This window comes from Dipodomys spectabilis, unplaced genomic scaffold (assembly GCF_019054845.1).
Source record: "Dipodomys spectabilis isolate Male_0828 unplaced genomic scaffold, ASM1905484v1 ptg000053l, whole genome shotgun sequence".
NCBI classification, from domain to species: domain Eukaryota; kingdom Metazoa; phylum Chordata; class Mammalia; order Rodentia; family Heteromyidae; genus Dipodomys; species Dipodomys spectabilis.
This window is the reverse complement of record NW_024870730.1, coordinates 166743-193073: the sequence shown is the minus strand read 5'-3', so window position 1 is coordinate 193073 and position 26331 is coordinate 166743. Positions and strand designations below refer to the sequence as shown.

The 26331-nt window shown below is 39.1% G+C and overlaps 1 protein-coding gene across 3 annotated transcripts in view; it reads right to left on the bottom strand.

The window, feature by feature from the left end:
- Hace1 (HECT domain and ankyrin repeat containing E3 ubiquitin protein ligase 1) overlaps positions 1-26120 on the bottom strand; it is a 73030-nt gene extending 46910 nt beyond the window's left edge. The window contains exons 1-6 of one of the 3 annotated variants that reach the window (XM_042679577.1): positions 25798-26120; positions 19905-19959; positions 17805-17894; positions 16464-16568; positions 13648-13723; positions 3172-3303 (exon numbers count right to left, since the gene is read on the bottom strand). In XM_042679577.1, coding sequence (XP_042535511.1) covers positions 3172-3303; positions 13648-13723; positions 16464-16568; positions 17805-17894; positions 19905-19959; positions 25798-25873 — 534 coding nt within the window. In that variant the 5' untranslated portion in view covers positions 25874-26120. Of the gene's footprint in view, positions 1-3171; positions 3304-13647; positions 13724-16463; positions 16569-17804; positions 17895-19904; positions 19960-25797 lie in introns of those variants that run through there. The other 2 variants (XM_042679579.1, XM_042679578.1) reach the window with 2 other exon arrangements.
- Between the last annotated feature and the right edge of the window lie 211 nt (positions 26121-26331).

Below are 26331 nucleotides of genomic sequence, written 5' to 3'. Positions count from 1 at the left end.
TCCTTCAGCTTTTCAGCTCAAGGCTAGCGCTCTGCCACTTGAGCCACAGCGCCACTTCCGGCTTTCTTTTTTTGCTTATGTGGTGCTGAGGAATCGAACCCAGGGACTCTGGCATTCAAGGCAAGCACTCTACCACTGAGCCACCTTCCCAGCCCCCTGCCTGAATATTTTAAATTAGACACATGAGGCACAATAGGAAATTTTCTATTTACTTATAAAAATACTGGTGTTTTCAAGCTAATATATCAATTACAATTTCAGTAATTATACACTTTATATTTATATAACATTAAGCATTTTTTAACCAGAATTTTAAAGTATCTGACTTGTTCACCATTCTCCTACTCTGATTAGGTAGACTAGGAATCCCCTTCTCTTCATGAATTAAAAAACATTGAAAGCTGAAAAGGAAAGAAATCATAGAAAGAGGACTTTCTTATAGTCGTCAAAACATCTTTAAGAACACCACATTTTCAACAAACTTTATACCCTTTACAGTGATGAAACTGTATCCTGAATGGAAAACTAATGTACACAGCAAATGCTTGGATCAATCTTAAGTCATTTAATTGAGGGCAGTGACTAAGACCAGCTGTGCTCAATACATTGATAAATTACAAGGCAAGACAATCCAAAAACAAGTCTACATTATCAATATCAATTCTCAAAAGAGCACTGAACAAAGTAAAAAGAAATAGAAATTCAATAACAAGGCTATAAGCAAAAGCTAAAGTTGTGATGTGATCACTTAAGATGTGACTAAAATGCCACAACAAGGCATCCTTATTTTTTATTAAATCATTCTGATGATATAATTTGTAAAATGTACAAATAGCTTAAAGATTAATAAAAATTGTTAATTCATTAACCAGTGACTGGACAGAGCTTCATTAGAAACCTGTCCTGTCCACCTAAAAACCTATTGAGATTCTGAGCCCTTATACAGTCTCTACCAGAAAACATTATCCAGTTGTGTTAGGAAAATTAACAGTGACAGAACTTTTATTATTTGCTTACATTTCCCAGAAGCTCTAAATTGTATCTTTTTTAAATCTAGCACTGGAATAAAACTATCCTGAATATTGAAATACATTACGAATATTTAGTCAAAATACCTTTGTGCCTCAAGAATGACCTGCTTTAGGGCTGGGAAGATGGCTCAGTGATAGAATGCGTGCCTTGCATGCCTGAGGCCCTGGGTTCGATTCCTCAGCACCACATAAGCAAAAAGAAAGCCGGAAGTGGCGCTGTGGCTCAAGTGGTAGAGGACTAGCCTTGAGCTGAAGAGCTGAGGGACAGTGCCCAGGCCCAGAGTTCCGGCCCCACAACTGGACCCCCCAAAAAAAAAAAAAAAGAATGACCTGCTTTAATGTTTTGCAAACGTTTTTAATTAAATATACATGGCTAGCTGGTAACTCCCTGCTAAAAAGCTTCGAAGTTGGCTAAAGATAGTGAGAACTAAAGAATAAAATAAGCACTGTTCCTAACTAGTCTAGGATTTCAGTCTGTTACACGATTGTCAAACCATAGCTTTTAATTTTCAGGAGCATAAATCAACCGAAGTAACAATCACTTTCGACTGCTTAGTAAGGCTTATATTCATCTTCAAAAATTTAGGAATATGAAGATTATTGTCAACAAAATAAACTACTTAAAACTGTAGATGAATACCTATTATGCATGTAAATATCTACTATGCATGTAAATTGACACCAGGTGTCAGTGGCTCATGCCCGTAATCCTAGCTACTCAGGAGGCTGAAATTTAAGAATCATGGTTCAAAGCAGCCTAGGAGGAAAGTCTGTGAGACTCTTATCTCAAACTATTCAGAAGCCAAAAAAGGAGCTATGGCTCAAGTGGCAGAGTGCTAGCCTTGAGCAAAAGCAGCTCAGGGATAGTATCCAGGCCCTGAGTTCAAAACCCAGGACCAGCACACACAAAAAAATTAAAATTTACCTTGAACTACATTAAGCATCTGAGTTTCTATAATTTCACACCCTGTTTACACTAAAGATTTATTCCCTAAACTTGATGCTATTGATAATAGATAATAATTATTTTTAAATTTTGTTGGTACTTGATTTCAAATTCAGGGTATTGTGCTTACTAGGCAAGTGTTTTATCGCTTGAGCCACACTTTGTAGCTCTGCTTTATTTTTCTACTTTTAGCCCTATTTTTCTGATAAGGTCTCTTCTCTCTTCTCCCTCTTTTCCCTCTCCTCTCCCCCTACCCCCAATTTCTCAGTAGAGTTTGACTCAGGGCCTTTAAGCTTGTTAGGCAAATGTTCTACTGTTGAGCCATGCCTCAAGCTTTGGCCCTGTGTTTTTTTTTATCATGATCCTCCCTATGCTTCAGATAAGTCAGGTGTGGGGTGGGGTTGGGGGGGAGGGGGAGGGGAGGGTGGAAGCTCCCTTACTTTTTGCCTGGGCTGTCCTTAAACCACGGTTCTTCAAATCTTTTCCTCCTGAGTAACTGAGATTACAGATGTAAGCCTGGCTAGAATGTAACTAGGAAAAAAAAACTTAAATGTAAATAGGATGGGAATAATAAAGCAGAAATTAAAATCTTAATCTCTCAATGTTGATATAAGGCAGCTAAGTCTTCTAAGAGAAAAAAACTACTACCAATTAAACGTGACAGGAAAAAAAATTGTTATACAACACTGTTATAAAAAACACTGCACTGATTACAGAAATCTAAATAAGAGAGCAACTGTCACTCTAGTATATGCATTTTATAGAGAAAAATGGAAAAGTAAAATAATCCAACTTGAGCTACGTAAGCAGTGTCTACACTCATGTTTCCACACTAATTCCAGTAATTGATACTTAAAAGTAAAAAAAAAATAGAGAAGTCACTTGACTAAAATATACAAAACTGTTTAAAATAGAAATCATTTAGAATTTTCATATGTTCAGCTATTAAAATCTACAAAAAAATCAGAAATAAAATTAGAAGCCAAATAACAAGTATTTTGAGTGGGGTGAAAAGCACTATCTTCTATTCCCTCTGTCCATAGAGGATATATTAACCAGTTATTATCTATGTCATCTATGTCGTAAACAAAATAATATTTGTACTTCCCAATACAAACTTCATGAATTCAAAGTGTTAAAAAAAATTAAAAAACAGTCCTGGTCAGGGTGATTTATTTTCATGGCTGAACTTACTGTCTTGTGACCATTTTGGCAGGCCACATGCAGCGCAGTCTGCCCCATTGCATCTTCAACATCAACATCACTGACATGCTGCACAAGGTCATGGAGTAGTTCTGTTCGCCCATTCACAGCCAGCCAGTGTATCTGTGAAGCCATTCAGTCATTAACAATTGTATAAGAGCATTCATAGATAAAAGCTTGAAGGTAAATAATACTATTTTCAACTGAGCATTATATTCAAACTAAAAATATTTAAGCCCAGAAAGATTTTCCCTATTTTAATAAGAAAATTACAAGCATCAAGATATACATACACTATTAAGATTACAAAACCAAGAAGTCAAAATAGGAAGTCCCCTTGGCTGAAGATGATCAAATGTTCTGTTTCTTAGATGATCCTGGACTCTAAGCAAGTTTACCTCTAGAGAAAAGGGTCTACTTCTTTTCCAGAAGCAAACTAATCAAAAAGTGATTAACACAGTAGTGTTCTGTTCTTTTTCTTCTGTATGTATGTCATAAATGTATCATAAAAATAATAAAATATAAAGATTTAAAAAATGAAAATCTACTCCTGGGCATGGATCCAATAGAGCACAAATACTACAGTAAGGCCACAGCACAACCATGTTCACTGCATCATAATTTACCATAGCAAAGATATGGAATCAACCCAGGTGCCTCTCAATGGATAAATGGATCAAGAAAACGTGGTACATACTCACAATGGAATTTTACTCATCCATTAGAAAGTATGATACTGTACCATTCACTAGGAAATGAAAAGACCTGGAAAAAATTACATTATGTGAAGTAAGCCAGACCCAAAGAAACACAGATTGCACAGTTTCCCTTATTTGTGGTAGCTAGAGTATATCCATACTTGTATAAATCACACTGAGTGCTATATAAATGGTTACAAATGAATTAACTGAAGTATAACAGACTCAAATAGTCTGATTCCTAGAAAGACCAAGTCAAAGCCCAACAAAGTATGTACCAGGAAATGGACACTTGCAGGTGGGGGGGGGGGGGGTGGGTGGCAAGGGGAGGGTGGCAAGGGGAGAGTATCAGAGGAATGAAGTGGGGAAGAAGGGGAAAATGCAGGCAAGTATTCATTTGCGTATACCACAAAATTAAGAAAAATAGGGGAAGGGGTGGGTTTAAGGGAGTGAAAATGTTGGATAAAGATGCACTGTAGACATAAACTGCTTTGTTAAGTGGCAAAAAAATTCATATCCTACAAAATTTAAGAAAGTGAGGGAAAGGGTGGGTTGGGTTTGGTGAGAACCTTTGAAAGGGAGTGATCAAAATGCAGTGTATTCATAAACTGCTTTGTTGAATGGCAACTCTTTTGTACAACTACTTAATGATAATAAAAATATTTTTCAAAACAAAACATCTGTAAATCAACCATTTGAAGATAATGTTAAATTTTTAGACTAAGAGGGTCAGCCAGGTGTGGTGGCTCATATCTATAATTATTTCAAGTAAAAGCAGGATGATCACAGTTTGAGGTCAGCGTGAACAAAATAGTTCATGAGATCCTAACTCAAAGAACTATCAGGATGTGATTATGCCTATAATCTCAGCCAGGGAGGAGACGAGGTAACAAAATGAGAGATCAGAGGCTCTGGTCATGAAGCACAAGATCCTATCTAAAAAATAAATACATAAAGCAAAAAAAAAAAATGTCTGGGACATAGCTCAAGTGGTTTACGGGTTCAAATTCTCTAACTGCAGACAGGTGCCTTATGGATCACACCTGTAATGCTAGCTACTTGAAAGGCTAAGATTTGAGGATCAAGGTTAAAAACCTGCCTGTGAAGGAAAGTCCTGGAGACTCTTACCTCCAGTTCACCAAAAAAAGAAAAAAAAAGGTCCCAAGTGAATCTGTGGCTCAAATGGTAGAACACCAGCCTTGAGCAAAAAGCTAAGACAGTATTCAGGCTCTGAGTTCAAGTCCCAGGACTATCATAAACGAACAAACAAATAAATAAATACTATATGCAAAAATAATAAAAGTATTTTTAAAATTAGACTAAAAGGAGCCAGGAGTTTAGCTTGGTAGCAAAACATGGGTTTAACATGTGCAAGACAAAAATCTTTTTATTTCATTCAATCCTCAGCACCAACGAGGAAAAAAACATCCTTTGGACTACACATTTCAAAATCCAAATCAATATATTTTCACTTTATGTTTTTCTCCATTAAAATATGTTAAGCTCTGGCAAGGCACTGGTGGCTCCCACTGTAATCCTAGTTACTCAGAAGGCTAAGATCTGAAGATTCCAGTTTGAAGCCAGACCAGATAGGAAAATCTGTGAAACTCTTATCTTCAATTAATGACAGAAAAAGGCAGAAGTGGCACTATGGCTCAAGTGGTAGAATGCTAGCCTTGAGCAAAAGAAGCCCAGGCATGTCAAATAAACACTGAATGTTTGTTCTTCTTTATTCAAAAATTAAAGATACAAAAATCTACAAGTACATTAAATTCAATTTAATAACTAAAACTTGACATTTCAGCCATGACATCAAAATAATAGCTCAATAACCAGATAAACCTATTATCTTAAAACCTAAAATAATGCCCCATTAAACAATGACAATTTTGTACAGTATGTTCACAAAAAAAATAAAATAAAATGAAAAAAAAAATGACAATTTAGTTAAAATTTTGTCAATAATCCCTTGCAGTATTCCATACCACCACCCTATAACACATATATAGATTTAAAATATACTTATTAAGCTGGGCTCCAATTAACCACCAGAAAACAGGAAGCGGAGCAAAAAAGGTCAGGGACAGTGTCCAAATCCTGAGTTCAATCCCTGCAACCAACCACACTTATTTCTACAAGGAAAATGATAAGAGCAAAATGAATGAAAGAATGTGGAGTTTTCTCGTTCCCAGTTACTTTATTTTCTTCTCTACCTAATCATAGTTTTCCTATAATAAACCTATTTAAAGTCCTTAAAAAGACAATGCAGCCAGGCCCTGGTGGCTCATGCCTGTAATCCTAGCTACTCTGGAGGCTGAGATCTGAGGATGGCAGTTCAAAGACAGCCCAGGCAGGAAAGTTCATGACATTATTCCCAGTAAATCACCAGAAAACCAGAAGTGGCACTGTGGCTCAAGTAGTAGAGTGCTAGACTTGAGCTGAAGAGCTGAGGGATAGCGTTCAGGCCCAGAGTTGAAGCCTAAGGACAAAGAAAGAAAAAGAAAGAAAAAGAAAGAAAGAAAGAAAGAGAGAGAGAGAGAGAGAGAGAGAGAAAGAGAGAGAGAAAGAGAGAGAGAGAGAAAGAGAGAGAGAGAAAGAGAGAGAGAGAAAGAAAGAGAGAGAAAAAGAAAGAAAGAAAGAAAGAAAGAAAGAAAGAAAGAAAGAAAGAAAGAAAGAAAGAAAGAAAGAAAGAAAGAGAAAGAAAGGAAGGAAGGAAGGAAAATGAATAATGGCTTACTATAATAAACTAGTAACACACTATGACAGAAACCTAAGAAGGCCCTTAAAAATCAGTGACAAAAGCTACAGAAAAATGTCTTCAAATAAGTGAAAATTATAAATCTAAAAAAGGGATATGGGGAGTTCTCAAGATGGCGACGGGGCAGTAGGGAAACGCCACAGCTCTCTCCAACCAAAAAGAGAGTTCGAGTTCCAACCTTTAATCTCCCCAAGAGACCGACAACAACAAAAAGACGAACACTCAGAGAAAAACCAGAGGTGGAAAATAACAAAAAAAGAAAGAGGGGAAAAGAAGAATTTCAGAACAGAGAAGAGCGAAGACCCCTCCCCCAACCTTTACTGGCCGCGCGGCAGTGCGCCAAGCCGCCGGCCAGCCGGCCCGGCGGGGGCTGCCGGAGCCCCAGAGACACAGGGGGCTGCTTGCAGATCACCAGGTACCGGATTGCAGAACAGCGGATCGCCAGGAACAGAGAAACCTACCAGCCGGGAGTCTCCAGGAGGATCCCACCCCACCCATCACTCTCCACCGGAGCGGAGAGGCTCCATCCCGCCAAAGCCGCCCGGCACCAGCAGCGCCACAAAGGGACCTGTCGCGATCGCAACGACCCGGCGGGGGGCCGCCCAACCCAGCCCGCAACCACCCCAACTGAACTCGGACTGCAACAACAACTGACGGACTGCAACAACAACTGACGACCTACAGGGTGAGTACCCATCAGGGGACAGGGAATCCATCAAGGGAGACCAGAGCTGGAGGGAATCCCCAGACCCTGACCTAGACTCCCTACCCCAACACCCGGACCACAGGACCCACTAAAACTGGGAACTGTTCGAGAGCCCCACCAGCCGGTGGAGCACACTCTGCTGGCCAGGCCAGAGCAAGAGCGCCCCGGGAAGGGAGCTTAAATGCTCAAGCCAGGAACAGTGCCCCTGGGTCAAGACTACCAACAGTAGAAGAAATTTGAACTGTGTCCTCCAGGCTGCATAACCAAGGTGGTATACACATTAGCACAGGCCTAACGAGCGCGCTCCAGGCTGGGGCCGGAACCAGGCCAGGGGACCGGCGCCTGAACAAAGCAAAAAGGGTCAGAAGTGGGGCTGTGGCTCAAATGGTAGGGTGCCAGCCCTGAGCTGAAGAGCTGAGGGACAGCACCCAAACCTAGAGTTCAAGCCCACAACCAGCCCAAAACAAACAAAAACACATCAGGAGCCCATAGCAGACTCCAGTATTTGGGAGAGTGCATCCAGAGCATCTGATCTTCCCAAGAGCACCCGCAGGAGCAAACACAAGCAGTCTAGGCTACTCAACCCTTCCAAAGGCGGGAATTGCTACAGCAGAGAGCTGAGAATCCTAAGTGAATAGCAGCTGGAAATAGGCTCCCAACAGAATCCAGATCAGACACAGACTCTCTCTACCAATAGAGAATCAGCAACCAAGCAAAGACAGACACACCAAAACAAGATTGAAGAGCAGTCTCCTGAACCCCCATGCGAAAATCACAGAGAAAAATCACAAGGTTTACCACTACCCAGGACAGCAAGCTCACCTCAAAAGCCAGCAGCCACGCAGGGGAGAGCCCCAGTGGGAGCAAAGCAGGAATGGAAGACAAAAACTACATCCAAGGGTTGCTGGAGGCAATGACTCAAGAAATAAAGCGAGAAATGGATCAGAAATTGAAAGAGCACAAGGATGAACTATCAAAAGATATACAGGATATCAAACAAAAATTGGATGCAAAAATAGAAGCTGCACAAACCTCAGTAAGAAGTGAGATAAACGCCAAATTGGAGGTAATGCATACTGATATCACCTCATTGAGAGGTGAGATCAGTACTCTGAGAACCAACATTGAATCCATAAAGGGATCCATTTCCATCATGCAAACCACAATAGAAGCCACGGTCAACAGAGTGAATGAAATGGAAGGTAGAGTGTCAGATACAGAAGACAGAATACACCAACTGGACCAAAAAGTGACAGATATGGAAAAATCACTCAAATTAAACCAAAGGGAAATTCAAGAGCAAGCAGATAATGCTAAAAAATTTAACCTTCGCATAATCGGAGTGGACGAAGGTGAGGAATTCCAGAGCAAGGGAATGCAACACCTATTTAACAAGATAGTCAATGAAAATTTTCCCCACCTCAAAAACGACCATCTTAACTACATCACAAAAGCTTATCGAACACCCAACAAGCAAGATCCCAGGAGAAACACTTCTAGGCACATAATAGTAACAATGATGGATCTGAATAATAAGGAAACAATCCTGCATGCAGCAAAAATGAAGAAGGAGCTATACTACAACGGGAAAAAAATTAGAATCACTGCAGATCTCTCCACACAAACAATGAATGCAAGAAAAGCCTGGGAAAGCACCATACGAGCCCTGAGAGCCAATAACTGCCAACCCAGACTGATATACCCGGCAAAGCTAGCATTCACATTCGATGGAGAACTGAAAACTTTTAATAGCAAAGAAAAACTAAATGAATACATAAACATTAAGCCAGCATTACAAAGAATTCTAAGAGGGGGGACACAACCTGAAGAAAGCAACCAGGAACTGGGACCTGCCCCAAACAGGCATTACTCAAAGTCTAACTGAGCAAGCACAGGAGGAAAGGAAAGAAGAAAAACTTAGGAAAACGGAATGGCAGGGACAACAATGCATCTCTCTATACTTTCTCTTAATATAAATGGGCTGAATTCGCCAATTAAAAGAAAACGAACTGAGGACTGGATCAGAAAACAAGACCCATCCATCTGTTGCCTTCAGGAGACCCACCTCTCAGCCAAACATACAAACAAACTCAGAGTGAAGGGGTGGAAAAGGATCTACCAATCAAATTCCCCCAATAAGAAAGCAGGTGTAGCTATCCTGATATCTGACAAAATAAACTTTTCATTAAAATCAGTACAGAAAGACAAGGACGGACATTACATATTAATAAAGGGAACAATCCAAGAGGAGGATATAACCATCATCAACTTATATGCCCCAAATATCGGTGCACCCAGATATGTTAAACAAATGCTCTCAAACTTACAGAATAAAATAGATCCCAATACGATAATACTAGGAGACTTTAACACGCCACTCTCACCAAAGGACAGGTCTACCAACCAGAGGATTGGCAAAGAAGCTACCGAATTAAGTGAGGCCATACTTCAAGCGGAATTAACTGACATCTACCGAGTATTTCACCCTAAAACAACACAGTACACATTCTTCTCAGCAGCTCATGGAACTTTCTCCAAAATAGACCATATCATAGTTCATTCAAGGAACTTAAGCAAATACAAAGGGATCGACATAATCCCCTGTATCCTATCTGACCACAGTGGAATCAAGCTAGCTCTCAATAACAAAGCATACCGCAGAAATTTCTCTAATACATGGAAATTGAACAGCACACTCCTTAACAAGGCCTGGGTAACAGAAGAGATCAGAGAAGAAATAAAGCATTTCCTAGAACTCAATGAAAATGAAAACACCTCACAAAGAAACTTGTGGGACACAGCAAAAGCAGTCCTGAGGGGCAAATTTATTGCCCTCAGTGCCCACATCAAGAGAATGGAGACAGACCAAGTAAATAATCTCATGTTGCAACTAAAACAGCTAGAAAAACAAGAAAAAATGGGACCTAAAGCTACTAGACGAAGCCAGATAACCAAATTGAGAGCAGAGATTAACCAATTAGAAAATCAGAAAACCATAACCAAAATAAACCAAACAAAAAGCTGGTTCTTTGAAAAAATAAACAAAATTGATGGCCCGTTGGCAAGATTAATTAAAAAAAGAAGAGAGGAAACCCATACTAATAGGATTAGGGATGCCACGGGAAACATCACAACACGTACCCAAGATATCCAAACAATTCTAACAGACTACTTTCAAAAGCTATACTCTCTAAAGGAAGAAAATCTGGCGGAAATGGATGCATTTTTAGAGAAATACAAGTTACCCAAACTGAGCAAAGAAGAAGTTAACCAATTAAATAAGCCAATATCCTATAATGAGATACAGGAAGTTATCAAAAGTCTTCCAACAAAAAAAAGCCCAGGACCAGATGGATTCACAGCAGAATTCTATAAGACCTTTAAAGAAGAACTAATACCCATACTCCTCAAGCTCTTCAGAGAAACAGAGAAGGAGGGAGCTATCCCAAACTCATTCTACGAAGCCAATATCACACTCATCCCCAAACCAGGCAAAGACCCAACCAAAAAGGAGAATTACAGGCCAATCTCCTTGATGAACACAGATGCAAAGATCCTTAACAAGATTCTAGCTAACAGAATCCAGAAACACATAAAAAAAATAATACACTATGATCAGGTAGGCTTCATCCCAGAGACACAGGGATGGTTTAACATACGTAAGTCAATAAATGTAATCCAGCATATCAACAGAGCCAAGGTCAAGAATCACATGATTATCGCCACAGATGCAGAAAAGGCCTTTGATAAAATTCAACATTCATTCATGCTAAAAGCTCTGGAGAAAATAGGAATAGAAGGAACATTTCTAAAAACAATAAAAGCCATTTATGACAGACCAATAGCCAATATTATACTTAATGGGGAAAAGCTACAACCAATCCTCCTAAAAACAGGAACAAGGCAAGGATGTCCACTGTCTCCACTCCTCTTCAACATAGTCCTAGAACCCTTAGCCAGGGCAATAAGGCAAGAAAAAGACATTAAAGGGATCCGCATAGGGAAAGAAGAAGTGAAACTATCCCTTTTTGCAGACGACATGATACTATACCTCCACGATCCCAAAAACTCCATCCCCAAACTTTTAGAAATCATAAGTCACTTCGGCAAAATAGCAGGATACAAAATAAACCCACAAAAATCAGTTGCCTTCCTATACACTGATAACGCACAGGAAGAGAGGGAAATAAAGGGAGCAACCCCATTCACAATAACCTCCCAAAAAATAAAATATTTAGGAATTAACCTAACCAAAGATGTAAAAGAACTATTTAATGAGAACTATAAAAAGTTAAAGAAAGAAATTGCAGAAGACACTAGGAAATGGAAAGACCTCCCATGCTCCTGGATAGGCCGACTTAATATAGTAAAGATGGTGATACTTCCAAAATTAATATACAAATTCAATGCAATTCCTATTAAAATCCCAATGACGTACATCACTGAAATACAGAAAACAGTCCAAAAATTCATATGGAACAACAAAAGACCTAGAGTAGCCAAAACAATACTAGGGGATAAAGACAATATGGGAGGGCTATCCATGCCGAACTTCAAACTCTACTACAGAGCTATAATCACAAAGACAGCATGGTACTGGCACAAAAACAGACCCGAAGACCAATGGAACAGAATAGAAGATCCAGATATAAATCCACAGGCCTACAGCCAGCTGATATTCGACAAAGGAGCCAAAGACATACAATGGAAGAAACACAGCCTCTTCAACCGCTGGTGCTGGGAAAACTGGGCAGCCACATGCAGAAAACTAAAAGTGGACCCCAGCCTATCACCATGCACCAACATCAACTCAAAATGGATTAAAGACCTTAACATTAAACCTGAATCTCTGAAACTACTGCAGGACAGAGTAGGAGAGACACTTGAACTAATAGGCACAGGAAGGAACTTCCTGAACAGAGTCCCAGGGTCACAACAAGTTGGAGAGAGACTCGACAAATGGGACTACCTTAAAATAAAAAGCTTCTGCACAGCTAAATCTATCGCAACTAAGCTAGAAAGACAACCAACTAATTGGGAAAAAATATTTACCAGCAATATATCAGACAAGGGGTTAACATCCTGTATATACAGGGAACTCAAGAAACTAATCCCTCCCAAACCTAACAAACCAATTACTAAATGGGCAAGGGAACTAAAGAGGGACTTCTCAAATGAAGAAATAAAAATGGCAAAGAAACACATGAGGAAATGTTCATCATCCCTGGTGGTGAAGGAAATGCAAATAAAGACAACCCTGAGATACCACCTTACCCCAGTCAGAATGTCCCACATCCACAAATCAGCCAACGACAAATGCTGGAGGGGATGTGGAGAAAGAGGAACCCTATTACACTGCTGGTGGGAATGTACACTTATACAACCACTTTGGAAAGCAGTCTGGAGGGTCCTTAGAAAGCTAAAGATTGACCTCCCTTACGACCCAGTCATACCACTTCTAGGCATCTACCCTGAACAACAGGAACCAATATACAAGGACACGTGCACCTCCATGTTTATTGCAGCACTGTTCGCAATAGCTAGGATATGGAAACAACCTAGGTGCCCCACCACAGATGAATGGATCCAAAAATTGTGGTATCTATACACAATGGAATATTATGCAGCCATTAGAAATGACAAAATAATGGCATTTGCAGGGAAATGGATGGAGCTAGAAGGAATCATGTTGAGCGAGGTAAGCCAAGAACGAAGAGACAAACGGTACATGGTCTCCCTCATAAGTGGATGCTAAATCCAAAAGGTTAGTGATACGACAAAACTAACAGGACTTAAGAAACAAAGAACTCCCGCTCATCTGGTTGAACCACTACTAAATATCCTCATGCTGCTGATCACAAATATGGTATATAACATGTGAACACTGTTATATATTACAGACTGTGGTAGACAATTTGCCCCAGGGAAGTTAGAATGAACTTGTGACTTTGAAATTATGTAATCATTTAATCACAATCAAAAAAAAAAAAAAAAAAAGAACCTCGGGGAAGGGAGGGAGGGAGGGGATGGTAGGGGGAAAACAATGGAGGGGGTAACAATGTTCAAGAGGAAGTGTACTCATAACCTCACTCATGTAACTGTGACCCTCTGTATAGTAGCTTTACAATAAAAAAAAAAAAAAAAAGAAAAAAAAAAAGGGATATGGTTAAACTGTATTTCACCATGTTTCATTTCACATAAATGAAAACTACACCTCAAAGCATTCTGAACCTTCTTTGCATTACCATCATATTCAAGATTATTTTTAAAAGCATCTGTTAAAAATCTCAAAATTAATAGCTTACCGCTGTAAGGCCTTCATTATTACAAATATTGACATCAGCACTGTATTCTAATAATTTACTCATGCATTTCTTCTGTCTGAAAAACAAAAGACACAGGCATAGATAACAGGCACCAGAAAAGCACACAAAGCAAAATGCAATCAGGATTAATTGATGGTATCATAATATCAGTATATGCAATTTAAACTATATCCATAATATGTAACAAGACTCTGAAATAAAATAAAAACTGTATTTATGACCTTAAGGTAACAGAAAAAATGGAAAATGGCACAAATCGAGTTTACCATATCACTGAGAAAACTTCATCATTCAAATTGCAGACATTTCTAGTTTGACAAAATAAATAGAATTGTAATCTTCAGTAGAAATGTAAGAAACTCCAAGTCTAGTGGCTGGAGAATGGATACAGTGTTACTTTTTATATTCTTAATTGCAAAATGTTAATTGCAAAATATTTTAAGTTAATACTAACATTAGTTATAAACACATTTCCAGAAATTAATAAAATGCAAACACATGCATCCCTGCATTAAGTTCTTTTTTTTCTATTAAGTGGTAAAATATACATAAAATATACTACCTGAACCATTCCAAAGCATACATTTTGTGGTATTTTACTCAGCATAAAATCCCTTAAGTTCATCTTGAGTCTGAGTTATCTCAAAGTAGCTTTGTATGTCCCTAATATTTTATAGTGAACATCTTATACGCTTATAGAAATATTTGTATCTTTGAAGAAATGTCTATTCAAGTAAGTCCTCTGCCTACTTCTCTTATTTAACTGTGAAATGCTCTATTTTTTTAACTGTGAAATGCTGTAATTTACTGTTCGACCAATTTTGAACTATCTACTCATCTTACTCCTCTTACTAATAGTTTCCTTCTACTAATCTTACTCCTCTTACTAATAGTTTCCTTTAGCCTGATCAATACCTAGATATAATTCAATATTTATCTTCAATTCATGTTAACTACATGAAATCTCAAACCTCTGATGGCTTATTTTCTATCACATGGTAATCAAGTATGAGATACTCAGTCTGAAATGACTGAGTAAATATAATCCATGGCATGCGATTTGTAATCTAACTGAGCAAAAAGTTTATATATTTATACACATAACATGTATATTATGAATCATGTATATATTACACAATTATACAGCATTATTATATAATAATATACTATTCATAGTATACTATTACTCAACTAGATCAGAGAGTTCTTTATACCATGGAGTATATCTTATTTCTTTCACAGTCAGACATATAACTCTCAATAAAACTTTATTGATCATCAATAAAATATCCAATCTTCTAAGTCAGTAACTAAAATTCTCATTGTCTAAATAAATCCTTTTTTCTTTGGTCAGGGTCTTGTACTTTCTGGGTAGTCTCCCACTTGAATCATATTTCTGCCTTTTTTGCTTTAGTTTTTAAATAAGTTCATGTGTTTTTGCCTAGACCAGCCTCAAACTGTTATCCACCTACTTATGCCACATACATAGCTGACATTACAGGCATGCCCTATCACACATGGCCCTCAAATAACCTTTTTTAAAGAAAAAAGAACAAATCATTTATCTCACTTTGGTTTTGGGACCTGAAAACAAATTATAAACATTTGAAAGCATCATTATAATCAAAAAAATGGGAAAAAATAGCCGGGCGCCGGTGGCTCACGCCTGTAATCCTAGCTACTCAAGAGGCTGAGATCTGAGGATCGCGGTTCAAAGCCAGCCCGGGCAGGAAAGACCGTGAGACTCCTATCTCCAATAAACCACTAGAAAACCGGAAGTGGCGCTGTAGCTCAAGTGGTAGAGCGCTCGCCTTGAGCTGAAGAGCTGAGGGACAGCGCCCAGGCCCAGAGTTCAAGCCCCATGACCGACAAAAAAAAAAAAAAAGGGAAAAAATAAAGCTCTAAATAAACTTTTAAGTTCAAATATTTACCAAATTTTTATCTAACATATAATTATGAAAAACCAGAAATAAATTCTGAGTAAGCATTAATAAGCACATAGATAATATTAAAATGAGCATTTTTAAAAGTACATTTGTGTTTCTGTCTGTTTCTACAAATAGGTAGATTTCTAAAACCTAATCAGAAGCTGATATGAACCACTTGCCTGGTTCAAAAATAGTTAAGTGGGAACTGGCCAAGGAAACAGATCCAAGAACATTTAGGGTAGGGTCCAATGAAGAAAAGCAGTAATATGTAATGTTCCCTTCCCCAAAAAACTTGTTTTTAGTAAAAAAAAAAAGATTACCCAAATAAAACCTAAAACCAGAAGCAAAAACTACACTTTGCAGAAAATGTCAATTTAATACAAGTAATAAACTTACACAAATTTACCTTCAAGAAGAAAAATATATAATTTAATATGCAATGATAAATCATAAAATATGGCTATGTAATGATTCATATCTCATTTTTTTGGGGGGGGTCCGGTTGTGGGGCCTGAACTCTGGGCCTGGGTGCTGTCCCTCAGCTCTTCAGCTCAAGGCTAGCACTCTACCACTTGAGCCACAGAGCCACTTCCGGCTTTTTTCTTTTTGCTTATGTAGTGCTAAGGAATCGAACCCAGGGCCTCAGGCATGCAAGGCAAGCGCTCTACCACTGAGCCACCTTCCCAGCCCCTCGTATCTAATTTAAAAAGTACACTTATATAAGAGACTTTAAAATACACATATTTTTTAACTTTTCCCAAAGTAAATATTTTGTGAGTGGGAAGTCATCAAATCCAGGTAATCTTGCTCAAATATTGTTAAATCAATACAACTGATAATACAACAGTACTTAAATAGAAGACTTACCCATTTCTAGCTGCCAAATGAAGAGGAGTACAACCTGATATATCTTGATAGTTAGGATCTGCTCCTTTCTTTAACAGAAGAACTAAGCATTCCACCGATCCACAACTAAAACAATATTAAAAAAAGAAGTTCAGATACAATCAATAAACAGCTACTCTTGCCAGAGCTTAAACTAATTGAAAAAACAGTATTCTCTGTGTGTGTGTGTGTGTGTGTGTGTGAGAGAGAGAGAGAGAGAGAGAGAGAGAGAGAAAGTGTGTGTGTATGTGTGTGTGTGTGTGTGTGTGTGCACGCTCTAATCCCAGGGTGCTGTCCCTGTGTTTCTGTGCTCAAGGCTAGCACTCTACCATTTGAGCCACAGCTCTACTTTTCAACTATTTGGTGGTTAACTGGACATAAAACTGCCCAAGCTGGTTTCAAACCATGATCCTCTGATCTCAGCCTCCTGAGTAACTAGGATAACAGGCATGAAACACCTATACCAAGGTAATTTTAAGATATCTATACACACATATATTTTCATTGTGCTGGGTCTGGAGTTTGAACTCAGAGCCTGGGTACTGTCCCTGAGATTCTATTTTGCTCATGGCTAGCATTGTTGAGCCATAGCTCCTCTTCTGGCTTTTTTGGTAGTTAACTGGATACAAAAGTCTCACAGACTTTTCTGCCTGAGCTGGCTTTTAATTGTAATCCTCAAATCTCAGCCTCCTTAGAGTAACTATGATTGTAGGTGTGAACCACTGGTGTTAATTTCTGTCATAAATAGCAAATATCCTCTATTTTCAAAATGGTACACTGTACTAAGAAAGATATGAAGTATTTGACAAATTCAAGTGAAGCAAAATAGAGGAAATTAGCTTTCCAGAAGCTAAGATAATCACAAATAATTAATTTCAACACACTTGCCCTAAATCATGGAAAGGAGAACAATATGCTGGTTAATTAATAAATTATACAAGTAGAAGGTAATGGATTAAAAAAAAATACTCCCACATAAGCAAATAATACAAAGCCAATGACTTCATATGTAGTTATCATATCCTTTTTATTCCATATATTTCTGGGATAAAAGGAAAATTTGGAAAATCCACACATTACATACATCTACAAGAAAATCCCCACAACTGATGTAGAAAAAGCAGACAATGGGAATAAAAATCTATGTTCAATCCAAAGTTAACCATTTATCCAGGGACAGAACACATGGCACACTATGCCCTACAGGATAAAGAACTACTTAGCTATCCTCATCTCTCCCCACACTAAGAGACAATACGGATTCAAAGCTTATGATTCATACTATAAAGACCAAAGTTTAGCCCAAAACAGTTTTTATCTTACTTTGCTGCAATGTGAAGCAAGCTTCTTTTCACACGTCCAAATGCATAATTGACATCAAATTTTGAATTTGATAGTAGTTCAGAAACAGATCTACAAAACTCAAAAAATTAAAAGCAATCAATATATAAAAGTGTTTGCAAACCTAATATATTAAGTTAACAGCTCTTTAGCTACTCTTACTAATTATTTAAAGATCCTGTCCCTATCAGCCAAAAATCAAGGTATATTAGTCAGCAAAATATCCAAACTCCAACACCAGAAATGATGGCACACACCTGTAATCCCTGCACTGGAAAGGTTAAGGCAGACAATCTCAAGTTTGAAGCCAGCCTGTGGACTAATGTCTAAAAAATAAAGCCATGAGGCATAATGTCTCATACCTATAATCCTAGCTACCCCAGTCAGGAGGATCATGGTTGGAGGCCACCTAGATTTTTAAAGATATTCAAAAGCCACCTACCTCAACCCATATCAATAGAAAAAGGTGGGTATGGTGGTATACGTGTCATTCCAGTTATGGCAGAAAACACAAACAGAATTACAGGCAAAAAGTAAGACCCTATTCAAAAGTAACCAGAGCAGAAATGACTGGAGGTATGGCTCTGCAGCCGAACACCTGCCTAAACAAGCATGAAGCTCTAATTTAACTTAAAATCTCATACCTCTAATATAATAAAAACAACAATAATAAAACCAACTACCTCGACCAATAAACCTGAACTGAAGGCTTCCTGATATGCCACTCAAACAGTGCTACATTACCTGTTCTGAGGACACTTAAGTGTAAGTTAGCTTCAGCTCTCTCTAGATGCTTGAAAAACAAAGGAAGTATGCTTGACTGCTTGCTTTTTCAACAGTGAGTCTATCTATATTAATATTTCCCAAATTAAGTTAGTCAGACAAAAACTTTTGTCAGTTCACTGCTCAGCTGGCACTCCACAACTTGAGCCATGCTTACTGCACCTGGCTTTTTTTGTTTTTGTTTTTGCTGGCTATTTTGGATATGGAGTCTCATGGACTTTTCTGCCCAGTCTGCCTTTGAACTTCAAGCCTCTGGATCTGTCATCTAAATAGCTAGGATTACAGGAGTATGCCACCATGTGCCTGGCTTAAAAACATTTTTTAATTATACCAGACAGGAATTCAAACAAAAAATATCCCAAATTTATTTAGCAAACCAGTTTATCTTTTTTTTTTCTTTTATTTGTCGGTTGTGGGGCCTGAACTCTAGGCCTGGGCCACTGTCACCCAGCTCTTCAGTTCAAGGCGAGCACTCTACCACTTGAGCCACAGCGCCACTTCCAGCCTTTTCTGCTTATGTGGTGCTGAGGAATTGAACCCAGGACTTCATGCATGCAAGGCAAGCACTCTACCACTGAGCCACCTTCACAGCCCCTATCTTCATTTTTTTAAACATATAACGAATTACCCAGTGAGAACTGATTCCTGTGTTGAGATCCCTTCACAGCCAGATAACCATCTTACATATTCCCCTTTAAAAGAGTATAAACGCTACATTAATAAAAAGAACATCAAAGTAGAAGTACATGAGGAAAACAAGTTGCTCCTCTTCCCCAATCTCTTGCTACAAGTATCAGTAGTAATTTGTAAGAGATCCTTACAGTATTTTTTTCTGTCAGTGACCAATCAAAACCTTTACTTAAAGTCTAAACTTTCATTTAGAAAATCTCTTTCCATACAATTTTACAGCTTATGGGACTGGGAAGGTGGCTCAGTGGTAGAATGCTTGTCTTTCATGCATGAGGCCCTGGGTTCAATTCCTCAGCACCACATAAGCAGAAAAAAAAGCCAGAAGTGGCATTGTGGCTCAAGTGGTAAAGTGCTAGCCTTGAGCTGAAGAGCTGAGGAACAGCACCCAGGCCCCATGACCAACCAAAAAAAATTTTTTACAGCTTAGATACGAATCTTAGAAAACTCATTTCTTATTTCACAATAAAAATATATAATAGTGAAGTTAAATAAACTTGCCCCCCCCCAGACAGTATTTCTAAACTGTGGGTTGGTATGTGTACATATACATATGTGTACAATATTTAGATCTTGTATTTCTCAAAAAACATGAATTTATAAATCCCTCACCTGTGTTGATCAGCCATAACCATTGGCATTAATGTGTAAACAGCAGTTTCATTATCTGAGTTAAGAAAGAAAAAAAAAAACAAAAATAATTATAGTAAGTTCACCTTATTCACAGATATATTACTCTGGGTTAACCAAACACAACAAATTTAAAAATCCTACACACATTACAAATTTCAGCTGATTCAGTAAAGCTGCCATTCAGTCCCCTCTTCTGATCAATTGTTTTAAACTCTATATATACTGACAGTTTGTGGGTTTTCTTCAACTGAGATCTCCTTGGAACCATACACCTACCAAGAATCTACTACAATTTATCTCCTACTTTTTCCAAGAGGTAGTATTTTAGGGGTTTTTTGTTTTTGGCTTTTTTTTGTCGGTTGTGGGTCTTTAACTAACAGGGTGCTGTCCCTGAGCCTTTTTGCTCAGGGCTACTGCTCTACCACTTTGAGCCATAGCTCCACTTCCCATTTTCTCTTGATTTACTGGAGATAAAAGTCTCATGGACTTTCTTGTCCAGGCTGGCCCGGCTGGCTTCAAACTGTAATCCTTTCGCAGTTCAAAGCCAGCCCGGGCAGGAGAGACCTGAGACTCCTATCTCCAATAAACCACCAGAAAACCGGAAGTGGTGCTGTAGCTCAAGTGGTAGAGCGCTCACCTTGAACTGAAGAGCTGAGGGACAGTGCCCAGGCCCAGAGTTCAAGCCCCACGACCGACCGACCAAAAAAAAAAAAACCGTAATCCTTAGATCTCAGACCTCCTGAGCAGCAAGGACTACAGGTATGAGCCATGGGGATCCAGCTGAGATTTTCTTTTTTAAATCTACCTTATAAGTCACAAGAAGTGGAAAAAAGGAATAGTGCAGAATACCATAGATACGGCAAAATTCCAAACATAGAATTTCTGCTTATCTTTCTCTACTGCTTATCCCTTCTAAATCACCACAAAAGAGCTTTGCTATTGAATTCAAGGAGAAAACTGGAGATCTGTTTTCTGTACTTTTTTTTATTGTTATTATTAAGGAGTTGTACAAAGGGGTTACAATTCCATAATGCTTTCTGTATTTTTTAAAAGTGAAAATCTATTTCCAAAGAGGCATTTTTCTAGACATTTTATCATACTTATGTAATAGTTCAGGGGAATGTTAAGTATTAAGAATAGTAAAGATGGGCAGGGAAGGTGGCTCAGTAGTAGAGTGCTTGCCTTGCATGAGGCCCTAGATTCGATTCCTTAGCACCACACAAGCAGAAAAAGCTGGAAGTGGGCACTGTGGCTCAAGTGGTAGAGTGCTAGCCTTGAGCTAAAGAGCTGAGGGACAGCGCCCAGGCTCAGAGTTCAAGCTCCAGGACCAACAACAACAACAACAAAAGAATAGTAAAGATACGAACGTTAAAGTTAAAATGTTAAATACATAAGATACTTGATTCTTATACTTTATGGATGCATTTCTGAAACATCAAACCCTCAATTTTACTTATCATTTTACATTAGATTTATACTTTAATCTTTTATAAACATATGACCCAAAAAGTTAAAAAATCAACATTTATGATGACATGTTATACTTACGCACTTTTCAGTCAGTATTTTGAATTCATCTTTATGTTCTACTAATGATCATTCTCATGTCAATTTGGAAGTTTTTGTTCAGACCTAATGTTTCCCTTTAAAATACTGTTGCTAAAATTAAAGGGCTAAAGTTTGAGGAAAAACAACATATTTGCATACTATCAAAGCATATCCCAAAAATATTAATTGCAGTGAAGAATTCAGCAGACTCTATTTTGAAACACCACCAGAAATAATTGGTGTAACACATAACTCTGACATGATCTGCCAAGAAAGACATACCGCTTTATGGACTTGTCAAAAATGCGTTTAGTTTGCCCAATGAAGAGAAAATATCTTACAAATGCAAATTAGGAGGTTCTACAAAATACTGGATCAGTCCTCCTTAAGTCTATTAGTATAACAAAAAACAAAAGTGAAGAATTAAATTGCAGGGAGTGGGAGTAGAGGGCCTAAGGAGGGGGAAAAAAAAACAGGTCAACTAAACATAATGTGGTATCCCAGATTCAAAGAATCCTAAATTAAGGGGCTGGGAAGGTGGCTCAGTGGTAGAGCACTTGCCTTGCATGCCTGAGGCCCTGGGTTCGATTCCTCAGCACCACATAAGCAAAAAGAAAAAAGCCGGAAGTGGTGCTATGGCTCAAGTGGTAGAGCACTAGCCTTGAGCTGAAGAGCTGAGGCACAGCGCCCAGGCCCAGAGTTCAGGCCCCACGACCGGACCCAAAAAAAAAAAAGAATCCTAAATTAAGTAATAATCTTAAATTGAAAGAATACTAAAATAGAAAAAAGCCATGAGAAAATGTGAAATTCTAAGTCTGTAGTGTAGTTAATACTATTATTATGTAAATATTAACTTCTTAGTTTCTAACTACAAGACATTAATGGTTGAGAAAGCTGAATGAATTCTCTATTCATGTAAGTTTTCTGTAAATCTAAAAAAAAAAATTTTTTTTTAGTCGATTGTGGGGCTTGAACTCTGGGCCTGGGTGCTGTCCTTCAGCTCTTTAGCTCAAGGCTAGTGCTCTTCCACTTGAGCTACAGCACCACTTCTGGCTTTCTCTGTTTATATGGTGCTGAGGAATCAAACCCAGGGCCTCATGCATGTAAGGCAAGCACTCTACCACTGAGCTACCTTCCCAGTCCCAAAAAAATTGTTTTAAGGAGGAAAAACATACTAAAAGTCTTAAGAGATGAACCAACTGATTATAATGTGTTTCACGGACTCAAATCAACTTTAGGGTGTGGGTGTAGTCAGTGATAGAATATTTACTTTCATAGCGTGGGACAGGCCCTGTGTCGTGGGACCAATCCCCAACACTGGGACATTTTTTTAATGCGGGATATTGTGTTAGATATTTAAAGATAGTTTAAAAAATCATTTTAAGTCTAATGATGTTTAAAATAGTATTTTGATTGTGTATAAAAAATGTAACTTTTATGTTCAGAAATGTATACTTAGTTTGTGGGGAAAATGAACTTTCTTCACATATTTTGTTCAATTTTACTATTTGTAAGTATATGTATGAAAACAATTTATCCTAATCAAAACTCACAAGTTCAGTGAACATATGTAATAGTCCTTTCATTACAGAAATAGAATAGTAAATCTTATTAATAACCAAAATATTTTAAAGTATTTTTTGTGTTGCTGGTGATTCAAAAGCATTATATATATGTATTACATATTTTATGTATGTTATATATTATATACTGTATTTTATATATTATACATAATATACAACATATAATACATATTGCATAATATGTATTATATAAATTATATATATTATGTTGTGTGTATATTTACATATATACATTTCTCTTAAACCTCAAAAAGTCTGATATCTGTGTAATTTTTTGGTGGTACTGAAGTTTGAACTCAGCCTCAGCAAGTGGTGTAACACTTAGCTACACCTCCAAACCTTTTTTATTTTTGTCAGTTGGGGGGCATGAATGAACTCAGGGCCTAGGTGCTGTCCTTGTACCTCTTTGTGCTCAATGATAGCACTCTACCACTTGAGCCACAAAACCAATTCCAGTTTTTAAGTGGTTAACTGGAGGTAAGAGTCTCACAGGGACTTTTCTGCTCGGGCTGGCTTTGAACTTTGATCTCAGCCTCCTGAGTAGCTAGGATTAAAGGCATAAGCCACTGGCATCTGGCTAACTCCAGTCTTTTTACTTTTTGCCCAAGCATACCTGAGACGGTAATCCCAGTACCTACCCTTACCATGAAACTAGAAACACAGGCATGGACCACCACACCCAACTTGTTAAAGTAACTGTCTCAAAAGAGGATAACTCTTAGTGGAGAAACAGAAAGGTGCAATGCCCATGTTCCTCTTTATATTTATATAAAATAATAAATATATCCAAATGAACTAAAAGATATGGAAACAAAAGATCTTTTTTGTTTTTTGTTTCTATTTTTTTTCTTATTTTGTTAGTGGTTGTTTTCTTTATGGTTTATTCACCTGTATACCTTTGGAGGGGGGAGACACAGAACTCAAAGAAAAAGGGTGACAAAGTATAGCAGTAGAGCTCACTGGACACTACGATTAGACACTGGGAGAGAGTGAAGGAAAACACTGAAAGAGAAAAATGAGGGAGGGGGTAACAATATTTGACAAGAAATATACTCATTACCTTATGTAACTGTAACCCCTCTATACATCACCTTTACAATAAAATTAAATATGAATTCTTAGTCATTAAGTATAATGAAAATAAAAGTTTTGATGTTTTCTACAATCAAAATAAAAGGCCATTGGGAGTATGATCCTGTTTTGATAGAAAAAGAAAAAGAAATAAAAATGGAATAAAATACTAAGAAAATGCTAAGATTGGGGGGGGAAGAAAAAAATGCTAAGATTGCTGACTGGTAAAATAACAGGTTTCTTATTCTATTTTTCTTAATCCTCCAGTTTTCTAACAATAAAAATATAGTATTTTTTTAAACTAAGAAATACTATCAGTGCCTTCTAAATCACGGTATGTAAAAAAGGAAAAAAATACCAATTACTCAAATTAGGTGACACAAATTGCAGTGCAGCGAAATTACATATAACAACGACTTGACAGTGGAAAAGTGAGAGCCGCAATTATGTAATAAGAGTCAAAGGAGGAATTTAAAAGAAAAAGTTGAAGCTTAAGTTGTAGACACTAAAATCAAGATTATTCTAAACCACTTCATTCTTACAAAGTAGCAAATATAAAAATCATTTTTGAGAAACAGTCCCCACAAATCTTCCCTACTCTAATTTCTAAATAGTCTACAGAAAACTTTTTCAAGGAAATTAATCCTAAATCCCCAGTCCCAGAACTTCTCCTCCAAGACCTGCTTCCCTAATCCATAAACTCCCCAGCATCGATTCATACAAATTTTTTTGAGGGGAGAAAAGAAAAGAAAGAACACCAACTATTTAGATGGAGAGCTATTTGCCAGTTACAGCCCTTTTTGCTCACTTAGGCACAAAAAAAAAAAAAAATTAAAGACTCTAAAGGCTTGAGTACCAGCTGCTCACTGCCACTCAAACATCTGAGTTCATCAATCCACAAACAAGTCGGGGTTTTTTTTGTGGGTTTTTGCTTTGTTTTGTTTTTTGATTTCTTTTGTTTTTCTCCTCATCTCCTTTACTGCTAGTTTTACCTGTTTAGAAAGAGTCTGGGCCCCTGAACCAAGAGTTTTGAACTACAGGGACCACGCCTTAATTCCTCTTGGTACATGCACCCCAGAATTCATACCTGCTCAACATTAAGTCTGATGGATGATCAAAAGAAGGGAAGTACGCCTATTAAACAAAAATGTGTGTGGGCGCGCAGGCACGCACAGACACACACACACACAGACACACGCACGCACGCAGGCACACACTACTTTAAGGAAATGCCTCCTGTTTCCCAACCTTTGGTCTGCATGTCCACGGTCAAAACACAGCAGCGCCCTACATTTCAAAAAGCAGTTTTAAGCCCACCCGGCAGCTTAAACAAGGTCTTCGGAGCTCCTGCCAGGCGGTCCGCCACGGGGACGTCATCGGGCGCCACCGGCTCTGGTGGACGCGGCCTGGCCGAAGCCCCCCAGGGGCGGGGGGAGGGACCCGTGCTGCGGGTCCGGGGGACCCCGGCCTTCTGGGGAAGGGGAGAGGATGAGGGTGAGGGGGAAGCAGGGGAGAGGCCCGGGGTCCAGGCCCAGACCCAGCACCTCCCAGCTCAGGAAAGTCAACGCGAGCGTTTCCTCCGCTTTCGGTTAGTTTATCCGGGATTGGAGGGGGGGGCGGGGAGAGGATGGGACCCGGCCCGGCCCGGCGTCCGCCCCGCCGGCGCTCACCCTCCGGTAACTCCACGGTGCGCGCACGGCGCAGCGAGCGCGTCAGGCGGTTCAGCTGCTCCATCGCCCTCTCCATCCTCGGCGCGGCCCCCGCGGTGCCCCCGCCGCGCCCGCGGCCTCCGCGCCCAGCGCTCTACATCCCGCCCTAGATCCCCGCCACGGGGCAGACCAGCTGGGTAGAGCCCGCCAGCGCTCGGCGCTCGGGCAGTGGCCCTGGGCCGCGTCTTCCGTCCCCGGCTTCAGACAGCGGCAGGACAGACGGCACTGGAAAGGGGGGGGGGGGACACCCGCGGCCGCCTAACCCTTGCTCACTCGCGCCTTTCCTGACGCGACGGCCGCGTCTCTCCGGGGCTCGTATGGCATTCTGGGAGCTGTAGTTCCAGTCTTGAGGGGGCCGCTCGCTTGGGGTGGAGCCTCGCGCTTGGGAGTGGAGCTAATGCGTGGGGGCGGGACCTCGCGCCTTGGGGCGGTTCCCAGGCTGGGTATGCCCCCGACGTAAATCCAGGTTCAGCCTCGCAGACTTTGGGACTCCGG